The sequence below is a fragment of the Mya arenaria genome, chromosome 12, assembly GCF_026914265.1.
Source record: "Mya arenaria isolate MELC-2E11 chromosome 12, ASM2691426v1".
NCBI classification, from domain to species: Eukaryota; Metazoa; Mollusca; class Bivalvia; order Myida; family Myidae; genus Mya; species Mya arenaria.
Window position 1 is genome coordinate 15,458,689 of NC_069133.1, and position 13,016 is coordinate 15,471,704.

The 13,016-nt window shown below is 35.7% G+C and overlaps 1 protein-coding gene across 1 annotated transcript; it reads right to left on the reverse strand.

The window, feature by feature from the left end:
• Positions 1–3,554: 3,554 nt before the first annotated feature.
• LOC128211345 (ankyrin repeat domain-containing protein 53-like) lies at positions 3,555–10,604 on the reverse strand. The gene is made up of 5 exons (XM_052916032.1): positions 10,348–10,604; positions 9,600–9,799; positions 8,690–8,854; positions 7,379–7,555; positions 3,555–6,376 (listed from the first exon to the last, which is right to left on the reverse strand). Exons 1-5 carry the CDS (start codon positions 10,543–10,545, stop codon positions 5,386–5,388), a joined length of 1,731 nt encoding a protein of 576 aa, XP_052771992.1. The 5' UTR covers positions 10,546–10,604; the 3' UTR covers positions 3,555–5,385.
• Positions 10,605–13,016: the final 2,412 nt, after the last annotated feature.

The following is a 13,016-nucleotide window of genomic DNA, read 5'->3' on the forward strand; positions in this document are numbered from 1 at the left end:
GAAACATCTGTACGAATGAATAAAAATACAATAACCGTTTGATTTCTTTACATGTGTACCTTTTAACCATAAACAAGACAAAATCTGAATCTCAAACTACCAACTGATGTGATCAAAAGATTAAGAGCTATGCAGACATGCGAATAAAAGTGATTTAAATCAGGGTTTGTTACGGAGACTCATATCTGTGTACGCGTTAACATTTGTCGTGTGATTTCTCGTACATGAAAAAAATACATTAGGCGTGTGATTTGACATGTGTATTTCTTAACCATAAACAAGAAAAAATTGGAATTCCCAACTACCAACTGGTCAGTATAGTTGGATATTCGCGAATAAGCAACTGGAAATGGTCGAATATCCGACTGGCGAATGTACGAATAATAGTGAATTAAAACAGTGTTTGTAACGAAGATTCACATGTGTACATGAACAAGAATGCAATAACTTTCTGATGTCTTTACATATGTACCTTTTAACCATAAACAAGACAAACTCTGAATCCCCAGCTACCAACTGGTAGGCAGTTGAATATTCGCGAATAACCGACTGGAAATGGTCGAATATTCGACCGGTGAATGTACAAATAAAGGTGATTTCAAACAGTGATTGTTACGAAGATACATCTGTGTACATGCATAAAATACATTTGGAGTGTGATTCCTTCACGTGTGTACCTTTTAACCATCAACAAGAAAACATCTGAATATTCGCGAATAACCAACTGGAAATAGTCGAGTAGCTTAATATCATCATTAGCATCTAACTCGAGTCACCAACTGGCAATTACACATGTAACAGATAGTTGAGTATTCGAATCCTCAACTGGCAACTAGCTGGTAGTTGAATATTCGCAGGTAGTTGACTATTCGAATTCACAACTACCAACTAGCTCCAAACTTTACCGTCATGGAGCTGTTGCACTTGTGATGGCACTGTGAAAAAGTGATGGCACTGTCGAGTATGAATTGCGCTGAAGGTTGATATGATTTAACGCCTTTGAAATGAATACAGTAGGGCACCCCTCATTTTACCATGCATCATTATGCATGTTTTGCTTATCGGTTGCGGAAATTATGGGATAGCGAACTGCATATACCATGAAGTGAAAGCTATCCTGAAAACAGTATACTGTGTGCCGGTGTAACATTAAGTCCACAAAGCAAAGGCTACTTGGTCGGAATGTTAGTCAGTAACATTAAGATTTGGGCTTGTGATACGTATCTTTATTTGTAGACAGAATACATTTAAGCTATATGTCCTAGTGAAAGCAATGCAAAATATATTATCTAAGCATTTAAGGTGGGCCTAAAAATTCATTAATTTATATGATTTTCCGTGTATGACTATCTATTTGAAGGCCTTTCAAGATTTTCCAAATAAATTGTTTTGCAATGATTTAGTTAAGTATCTGAAAATAAAAATGAATGTTGACTTTGTTTAAGTTTAACCAAATCACACCTAACGACTTATAACAGTTTGTACATTACAGATTGTATGATGCTACATACAAAATGTGAAGGGTCTAGGCCTAGCTGTTTCAGACAAGAATATTTTCAATGTGTTTCTTATATAAGTATATATTAAACTTGTGACCCCCTGGGCGGGGCGAGTTTTGACACCAGGACACGATTTGAACAAACTCAATAAAGGACTACCATTTTTTTATGTTGCTACATTAAAAATATCAAGGTTCTGGAATTAGCGGTTTGAGACAAGAACATTTTCAAAGATTTCCCTATAAGTCTATTGGAAGCATATGAATACTAGAGCGTGGCCAGTGTTGTTCACGGGGGCATAATTGGAACAAGCTTGGTGGAGGACCAAATCAAATCAAATTTTATTTTCAGTCGGTATGACATAACAGAGAAAACATTAGCTATGAAGCTTTATAAAACTATCAAGGGCCTGGGCCTAGCGTTTTCAGACAAGAAGATTTTCAAAGTGTTATCTATATAAGTCTATAGTAAATTTTTGATCCCTGGGCGGGGCCAGTTTTGATACCAGAGCAAGATTTGAACAAACTTGTTGGATGACTACTATATAAGATGCTACATTCAAACTATCAAGGGTTTGGGTTTGGCGGTTTTAGGCAAGAAGATTTTCAAAGATGTCCGTATATAAGTATGTAAGAAACTTATGACCCCCGGTGCGGGGCCAGTTTTGATCCCAAGGACAAAATTTTAACAAATTTGGTTGAGGACTACTAGGCAATGTATCACGCTAAATATATAAGCTGAGCTCTAGGTCGTATGTTTTCGTAAGGAAGAGTGTTAAAGTGCTGTTCTTATTTTACCTCCTTTTGGTTCCCATAGCAACCAGAGTTCTGCATGGACATCATTTATATTTGAAACGGCGCCATTCAAGGAAGATCCAAGTGAAGTTTCATTTAAATTGGCCAGACGGTTAAGGAAGAGATGTCGGTTGAAGCTATTGTTGATGGACGAAAGCCGAACGCCGGACGGTGGGGAATCGCTCGACCTGAGCTCTATATGCTCATGTGAGCTTAAAAGGCTTATTTCTGACAGCCAGAAAAAGGAGAACCATGTCAAGTCCATTTTTTCACTGTTCCAATAAGGACAAGCACGCCCCGGAAGACAAGATACTCAAAACGAAAAAGTTTCCACAGAAATCTTCGTCATACAGAAGGGCAAAATTTATTGCATCTATCATACAGCTGAAGACACCGAAGCAAATTTCCAAAGCAAGAAATTAAAAACATGTCAAGGTATTGATTGGCTTGACCGATGTAATCATCGATAGAGTACTGAAAGATTATCAAAGATTAAAATCTTATTGGATTTCTACACCCATACATGTGCTTCGCTTTGTGGACTTTGAGTCTTAAAGAGGCATTTTGATAGTAAAATATACCGGCAAAGCTTTAAATCAGATTCGCCTTATAATCGTCCACTTTCCGCCCAATTCATACTCAACAGCGCCATCACAAGAGCAACAGCGCCACATCTGTTGTAAATATGAGCATAATTCCTTTTTAAGAAGAGCTTGCTTCATATAGGTTTGATGTGTGCCGGCGATAGTACTATTATATACATAATAGTTCCGTTTGCATGCCACGGAATGTTTTCACGGTATTTCTATGCACCGGAGTGTAGACTTTGTAATTCAAGCAGACATAACAATATGCGGCACCACAGTTTGCACAATATTGCACTTATAAATATTTGTTAAGGTTTTGCATGTAATTTATTTTTACAATGATCCGTGCATGTTTCACTTAACTATGCAATATTTAAACTTAAAAGCGGCTTAAAAGTCGAGGGCACTGTCTCTGTGACAGCTCTTGTTCCTCATTACAACATGGAATGATTCAAAATACTAATGTTTAACCAGTTATATACATGTAATTGGCTTAAGTGCAACTTAATTAAGTATTATTATGATTAAAAGTATAGAGTACATGTGTATGTATTTAAGTTCAAAACAAATGACACAGTAATATATATGATAGCAATTTGATTATAATTCCTGAAATAAATTATTGAAAAATACTGTCATTCTGTTGGACAAAATATAGTTTCAAACACTAAGCAAGAAAACTAAGCTGACAACATTTTTTCTATCTTTATTGCAGGGAATTTCAAGAAATAATAACAATTGTATCAAGCAGCTTGGCAAAATACACAACATCAAAATTTGGTTAGTGAAAATATATTTATCACAGCAGTATTGAACAGCAGTTTACACATGATGGAACATAAAATTCTACATTTCTAATGTATTGTATATTTTGATCAGATTACAATATAAAAGTTGTTGCATATGATTTGATTAAGTAAACTATAATCATATATGATTCGCAAAGTAGTTGAAAAATCCTGTACTCTTTAATGATTATGACCATCAATAATTTAAATCTATCAAATTTGAAAGGTGAATAACAGATATGAATATTCTAGGCAGGCTGCCAAGTCCCCAATGGCGATAAAGAGTGTCCAAAATGTTATACAATGAATTTTCAAATGTTGTGTTAAGAGAATTTCCATCATTTATGGAAAGTGCCTTAGGCCACTGGGTGGGTCTAGATGGCGTCAGAAAAAGCCTTGACCCCCGGCCTACTTCCTTTTGTTGCACATGATACATATTTAGATGTACATTTATTAAAAAGAATGATAAAATAACAACATTAGCAACAACAACCAAATCATAACAAGTCCATCATTAGGCAGTGAAAACTAACCAAAAAAAGTGCATATAAAAATAAACAATAGTGCCACAGAGCATACGCCAACACTTGTCTGATTAAGTTTTCATTTCATCTAAGGCTATAACTCGACAATTGTCTAAGCCTGTGTTTATAATGGCCTGCTAATCATGTGCTTATAGTTCCTGGGAACATGTGTACCAAGTTTCATTTGCCAAGTTTCATTTGAATATCTTGAACACTTTTAAACATACAACCAAGAACGGAAGTTTTGGCACAACCAAAAAGCCAACTACAATAACACCAAGGCTATGACAATACCTCAACTTTTTTTAAACAGACAGACAATTTCTGTATATGAATATTTTTAAGTATAATTTTATATCTTTGGTATACATTTATCTTGTTACCCTTTACAGCACACCCTGTTTAAATAACTTTGAATGAAAAATCGATCTACATTACCATTGATGATTCTTTCTGATTAATATAAATAGTATGGACATTCAACAAATAATCTGGTTAAATTTTGAAAAACATAAGTTTCTTAACAAAACATAAATATTCCACAAACACAATCAATGAGGTAAAAAAGTACGACAAAATAATCCTGGACTACAAAACAAGTTATGACTTAAACATAATGTATAATTTTTTAAAGCTTAACACTAAATCTTAAGATGATATTAACAAATTCATATTATACTTGATAATAACAACGTTTCTCAAATTCTGTATCAGATATTCCAGTTGTATGGAAAAGAGTCAGTCAGTACAAAGCTTCAAGTCTTGCTGTTCACCATCATTAAAGGCCCCGATACTTTGTTCAGTTTACACTACGTAGGTACCATGGGAAATATTCCAACAAAATCTCTTTTTCATGAATATTAATGGGTTTGGAGAAAGTATTTATCTTCCATTTAAATTGCATGTTACAATTTAATTTTAACTTAAAAGATTAACCATGATGTCATACAAGGATTTTGATTCCTAAATATTCAAAAAAAAATCACAACATAATTTCATTGATTCGATTCCAAAGCTGTCCCCATTCAGCACCAATAAAACTGCCTCATTAATTATTCATGAAAGCGAGATTTTCCAATCAAAATGTCCCAAGGTACTCAATGAAGCAGAGCCTTTTAGTGTACCAGGTGTATCTGACGATGGATTTTCACATGATGCAAAAAACAGCTTCACCTTCTAGCCTCTTGGATAATTCAAGCCACTGTCTGTCCAGTACCAACCCCATATTCCTCTCCCCGTATTGCCGGGTATATGTCCGGCTTTGACATCAGGTGTAGAGAGTTGATCACTTTGTCGCGCGGGAACTTCATAGATGACCAGTTACTCGAGGAGGTTGATCGGGTGCTGGGATGGGAGCTGAGGATACTGTTGCTCATATCCAAAAGGTGGCGCCTTTTCTCGTTCTTTTCAGCTTTAGTGTCACAGAATACATTGGGGGTTGATTTTAGGCTATTTTTAAACAAGAAAGAGGACATGTCGTCACAGAGATGAAGGGATACTTCAGCTTTTCCTTTGACTTCATCCCCATATTTTTTCTTAACCTGAACATCGTGGATGTGCTTGGGTTTGAAAAGCATCGGTCTTTCATCCAGCGTGGGATCCTTGCTCATTTCCCTTTTCACGATGTCTTTCGGGAGCTTTGGTTTACGAAGCTTTTTCTTTGTATCAATTGTGTCTTCCTTTCCGGTCAAATCTTTCTTGTACAATCTTGGTCCAAACCTACCATCGTAGTACTTAGGAGCAGACTCGACAACAGGCATTTTAGTGAAATCATCACGAGGGTAATCGTCTGTAAGATTCGTAATGTATGGAGGGTCGTCAACTTTCAGCGGTATTTTCCAAGTGTTTGGATTAAAGAACCCCGTACTCTTGGGTCTCTCAGGAATAGCATCATCCTGCTTGTTGTCAGCATTCTCATGTAAACCATCGTCAAGAACATCATCTGAAAACTGGGTGAAAGTTGTAGCTTTACGACTAAGAGGGGACATTTCTCTCGGCTTCACTTTCCAGGCAGGTATGGTATCAGCCTGTCTTGTTTTAAAACCTCCTTTGCTCTTTGTGTCCGAGGATTCCCTGGTTACACTGTTTGCTTTCATCAGAGGTTCTCTTCCACTCTTTTCTGTGGTCTTTGAAGACTTTTCCTTTTCTTTTGGTTTGGGTCCAGTCGGCATATTTGGGTCATACCTGAAAAAATACTTTGAATCTGAGTCATTCTGTTAAGCTTCATAAGGTTATGATTGTGCGCTTAAATTTTTTCAAAATCTAAAAGTTTGACAGAGATTATGTGATTTTAGACTTGTCAACAAACTGATAGTTTTCAATAAAGTTGCTACACACATGTATCAAGTTTTGTTCCTGATAAATATATATACCGGTATTAAATGTTCCTGTGATGGACTGATATAACCTGTGTGATATTAAGAACTTGTAACAAAACAGCTGACCTTCAATCAATTGCCAAGAACCTCAAGACATCCTTAACAAATGATCAGGGGTTTCAATAAGCGGACGTAGACGTATTATACGTCCGGAAAATCGCCAAAAACGTCCCAGAATTTGACCACGGGCGTTTTTGAAAATTCCTTATTATAACCTTGTACGCCTCTTTTAATGTGACCAGACGTTTTCATATGCTGTGCACCATTGACTGCTTAAAATATGGGGTACTGCCCTTTCATCTTTACATATGCCTTCTAATCCGATAATTAGGAAGAGCCAATTAGTGAAACATTGCCAGGAGGCGGAGCTATTGGAATGTCAGCCAATCAGAATATACAATGAGAACTCGTTCATTCAAAGATGATACAATGAAAACTACAGACAAGTAGTTAAACAATTCTAAAATAAACCCTATTTAGAGGCACAAAGCAAGGGTCTAAACGAAATTGAACTTAACATACCCATGCTTAGCAAGTCAGTTGTTGCAGGCCTTATCAATTTCACTCTTATTCTAAGTATAACTCAAATATTTCTCTATAAAAGTGGTCCGTTGCAGACCCCTGTTTATTTAGCACTATAATCACAAACAAAATGTATTATAAAATTCAACCAGGTTGAATATATTTCTTTATAAACACGACCCTCTAATTACTTTGTTAAGTAACCATTGGTATAAAGAGTATCACTTTTACTTTATTTATTATTTAAAACCAACTGATATCTCTATTAATCTGATACCTAACTTACCCCTGTTTAGTGAGCCACTGTTTGAAGGCATCGTCGCTGTAATGTTCATTCTGTGCGCGGAACTCAGCCTCCAGTTCCATCTCACGGAGTACCTGCTGCATCTTAATTTTCCGAAGCTGCTGCATCTCCTTAGCAATGTTATCTTTACCCTGCTGCCACATCTCTGCAGCTATAATCCTGAATGATAAGGAAATACTAACTTACTTTGATCGTCTTTTTCTTTCATTTAACTCATAAATAATATGTTTTGTCAGACCTGTATGATCAGATCTTACATTTTATGCTTGTACTGAGAATATAGGTTGATGCCAAAAATGATTATTTTTATTTTACTGCATAATCATGTATAACTCATTTGACTTTAATGATCGAAACAAAACAAAAAGATTTATTAGCCTTTATAACTGTTGTTTTTATCTCTCAATTAATCCCAACTTGGCCACAAATACTTCTGCTTCTTTAATTATTTATATCCCTTAGAGCCTTTACATGTAGGTCTCACGTGTTTGGTGAAACAAGATTACTGTTAGTTTACCTTTCTAGCCCCAACTTCTCAAAAGTTCTCAAGCATAACAAGCTTTAGAAGTTTATATTTCATAAGCCAAATTTCTTAAATAATCTTGATTTTATTAAATAAAATCTTCTTAATCGGTATTATCATAAAGGTATTTTCTTTTTCATGTTCGCAAGCCTACAAGAATGTAAATATTACACAAATTCTACCAAAACAAGAATTTTGTTCTTAGCTTAATCCTTTTATAAGGGTCTTAAGAAGTTTTGAGAAATTGGGACCTATATAGGTTTGACCCAGCAGTTTCAGTGGAATATGCATTTTCTAATACTAGGGGTTTAGCTTAAGAGTTATAGAAGGGTGCTGAATCCTGCCCCTTTTCTGGAAACATCCTTCTTCCCACAGACCAGCATGGGAACCCTTCTGCCTTCATACAATTAAACACTTAAGGTTATCAAATATTTCATGTTTAATTTAAAGTTACAATGTAATTATAAATATATAATAGATTAACATATTTGGCACATGACACCTAAACTTACTTTACTTTCTCATTCTCCCTCCATTTCAACATGTTCAAGTTCTTCACAGCCCAAAACAATGTGCTCTTTCCTGCCTTATAGCACCCTTTCCCTCTTTTGAAGCACTCTGTCCTCTTAAAACCTGGCTAAACCCCTATCTAATTCACTCACTGCATACATGTATGTAATCTAAGAAACAGAGCTGAAGACTATTTAAAACTGCTTTATAATTCATCAAATCTTGACTGAGTACATTATTCAGATTCAGACTACACCAACCTGGCACATTTCCTGTGCCCCCACAGCTTGGCCAAGTCAAGTGGGGTGTGACCTCGACAATCCTCTCCATCAATTTTTGCTCCACAATCAATCAGCATCTTCAAACACTGTACATGACCCTCGCTGGCAGCCTGGTGTAGGGGTGTGATGCCATCATCATTGCCTCTGAAACACATTATATTTCTACAATAAAATGTTGTTGTTTTTTCAAATTAAATAAATCAAATGTCAAACATTAATTTGTGTGTACATGGGCTCAATTTGTGTTGTAATCTGCAATTTAATTAACTCATGATTAGGTGCTATAAGGTCAATCAAATCTGCATTTGGAACTTGGTTGACACCTGAGATCAAATTATGGTTAAAATAAAACACTTAAATCATTACAGTTCAACAAATATACGTATTCATGTATACAGGATCTTTATACAGAATTCTTTGGACAATTTTCAGTACAGTTTTTGCTTCAGAACATAACTTCATTTGGAATGTATATTCTTGCATTATAGACGGGGTTGAGTGGGTCACTCACATGCCTTAACGCACCATTTCAAAATATCATTTTAATAAACAATGCTACGCGATTAAATGTGTGATGTTTAAGAAGGGCACAGTCAAAATAAAATAAACCTGTATTTATAAAAAGTATTGCAACTTAAGTATTTTAAACCTTAAAACAGCAGCATATCTCAAAAACTAATTTTTTGACGCTGACTTTAAATACTTTGTGTCATGATGTTTTACTCTAATACAATGTTTCAGGGTTTGCAAGAAAATGTATGGGTGATGAATAAAAATAGATCCTATGGCATACACATACTATGTAGCTGATAACTTGACACTTATCCTCCCTACCGTCTTATGGGCATGATCTATCGCCCATACACATGAATGAGTCTTAAAGCCTTACACAGAAGCATCAGCTTTCTTGTCCAGAAGATACTGCAAACATGTGATGGCCCGCTTGCCAGTTTGGTTGCTAATACACAGGTGGATTGCCCGCCATCCCGTGCTGCTAGCCAGGTTGATGTCAAACTTGTACTTCTCTATCAACAGCTTCAGGCATTCCAGTCTCCCATGGATGGCAGCCAGATGTAAAGCTGTTAAACCCTGAGAGATACAAATAATTGCACTTTTAGTCATATGATTTGATAAATAAATGAAATTGCGGTATAAATCACAGAACTTTAAACCAGGTTGTTTATATTTACGTGTACAAAGTAACTAGCATTAGAATATGGGAAAGAAGATTGTTATCAATACTAAAGGAAACCTACTCTAACGCATATTGTTTTACATTAACTTGACGTATTAAATGAGGTCCTAAGGCCTGAATAAATCTTGTATTTTTCTTTCCTTTACTTTTTCTTTCTTGTAGTTTTATTTTCAAGGAAAATATAAAAGCTATATTTCATTAAAATGGTGATAATTATGAATTGTTATCATCGAATTGATTTGCCAGATACCATTTAAGTTACTTATTTATGTTTTTATCTGTCTACAAACTCATTTAAATCCCAAATTTGATGCTTGACAACCAATGTAAACAATATGGACACCTGTCAAATTTTGCATGACATCCCATATTTTTCATTTCTTTATAACAAATAAGTCTATAGTTCGTGATGTTCAGTTAACTTCATCTCAATGAAACTTACATTTTTGTCATAGTTTATCTGTCCCTTCTCAAGGTTCTGATCCCGCAAACTTTGTCTTAACCATTCAACGTCACCGATCGCTGCAGCCATGAATTCGTCATCTTGGATCTTTTTGTCGTTCCCGACGCGAGTTTTCCGCCGACGAAACGGTCGTGCAGATGATGAGGCATTAGTGTGTGTCTGTTCAGCAGCCGACATCCCCAGATTATTAATAGTTCCGATTAAAAACCATTCAAAAAGTTCTTGGACATGTCTGAATTTTTATTTTGACCGAAAAGTAAATAAGGCTACACTAAACTAAATAAAAAATTAGCGTTGAGGCGTTGACAGTAAGCAGCAGTTGTCTCCAATTGCAATGATCCGTCACATACATTGGCATACATGAATAGGTGAATATCAGGTACAAAATTAAAACAAAAGTTCATGACAGCTTATTTGTTGTAGATGAAACTGATTTTGCATTCTATTGATTTGTAATAAATTTTTATCATGATTTCGGATGAAAGCATTTGTTCATAAATCAGAACCTAAGATGGATCCAAAAGTAATGGTGAAATATCCAAAAGCTCCAAACTTTGAAACCTGTTACAAACTTCGTGTGTTTCATACTTTCGAATCTTTTTATTTGAGTCATATATTTGATATGATATCAAAAGTGACCATTCAACAGTTTACTATAAACCAAGTCTGCTTGGCCTGGCGCATATGAAGACTAATCGGCCGCGGTCACACAGTGCAGATTATGGCTCCGTTTGAGATCGGACAGCGCTTTGACACAAAAAGTGAAAAAGTTGGAATACTATATTCAATGATCTGGAATGTCATATTATTGCATAAACTCGTATACGTTCGGAACAGAGTCTTACATATCGGTAATGGTCTGGAGGTGTCGGCCAAGCACATCCGGCCATTAGGTGTGTCCCGTAAAATTCGGAAAACTCAGCCGGTTTTGTCTAGTCGGATTACAATCGTGATTATGTCGTGACAGATTATGCTGTATCGGATCAAAATAGTAACAATGACCTGTGTTATCTGGAGGGTGTACTGTGGGACGGGCATGATCTATTTATATATATTTGACCACAAACCAAACTTGACCGGGAATCGCCTTCCCGGCATGGGTGCATGTGAGTTTAGTTATTCTTTGTAATATTATGGTGTTTTCATTTAACTGTTTAAAAGCGTCAGATATGGCCTGTAATTTCTTAACATGTGATTCGCGTATTTTTCACAAGTTGATTTGAGTGGGATATTGCTTGAATTCATACCATCGAGGTGTCTGTCTGTATGCTCATTGTTAGTTTTGTTTTGCCTTTTTATGCTACACAATTCGTCACGGAGCTGTGAAAACTTATTTCTGTCTGTGATATGTGGCAGCCGAGCGCATACTCTAACCTACTCACGGAATCCTGGATGTTTTTCAAAAGTACCATGGTGTCTGTACATGTACTTTGATCTAGAATGTGCTTACCAATTTCTGAATCCTGTCACTGTCTCAAAGCCTTCATTGACAACAATACTCCTTTAAAAGTAGTTTAACCAATATGTTCTTTTTGCGATAAAGTATTTTCCTAACTCTTAAATGGTTTTATTTTCTTTAGATACATTTGTGCCAGGGGGTAACCGAGCGGATCCTACCCCTTTGGCCAGTGTTGTCCTAAACATGTAACGAAGCAGGGTCATCTTTTTATCTCATGCCAGGTCTTAGTTTAAACATAATTATTTTACAACGATTGTGAAATAAGTTATTACAACATTGTATTAATCACTCTCGTTGGCCCGATTTTATGCGAGAGTGTGGTCTTGTGTTGTGGGGGAAACCGCAGAACTCGGAGCAAACCCACTTGTCCGGCTTGGAACCACGAACCAAGCTCACATTCGCCCGAGCCGGGAATCGAACCCGGGTCGCATAGGGACCACGATTGCACCGTTTTGGAATTGTATTGATTAAAATCTTTATTAAAGTACTATAAATGCAATGCAATTGTTTTCTTCCTTGCATTTTCCTAAAAAAGAATACCTCAATTTGTATTTCCATAGAAAATTATGAGTTGAAAATTTTATTTAAAAGTTATGTTATCATAAAAAGTTCACGTTTATTTAAATTGAGCTCCACAATGTTCAAGTTGTATAAACTTACACTTAACCCTAATAACTGCAACTCCTATTCTTATACCGTAGAATATGTTTTTTTTATAGAATTATATAGATGCTAATCTACAACATAAATATACATATAGTTATAAGAGTGAAATGACCATTGTTCGAAAAATGGTTTCGGATATGCATGGATCGCCGGAGTCGTTGGAAACATGAACAACTTTATATCATTGTTTTAAATCAGAGTAATAGACTACATGCAATTCTGAAAATGCAGAGAATTGAAAACACTTCATCGAATTTTGGGACCTTGTATCAGGCATAAATATTTTCATTTACAGCATACAGTTCGATCCAGATGATGAAATCTATTTTGCGGAACTGGCAAATAAATTAAATTAATTTAAACTGACAGTAGAGTATCGGTGTTTGTATCCATATCATGTTTCTTTAAAGAGTGCTATAATTCAGGCCTGAATGAGGCCACTGATTTTTGTTGTATTAACTACTCATTTATATTTCATATGACTTGCGTGAAAGGGAAACGATTCAATGCAATGACACTTGAA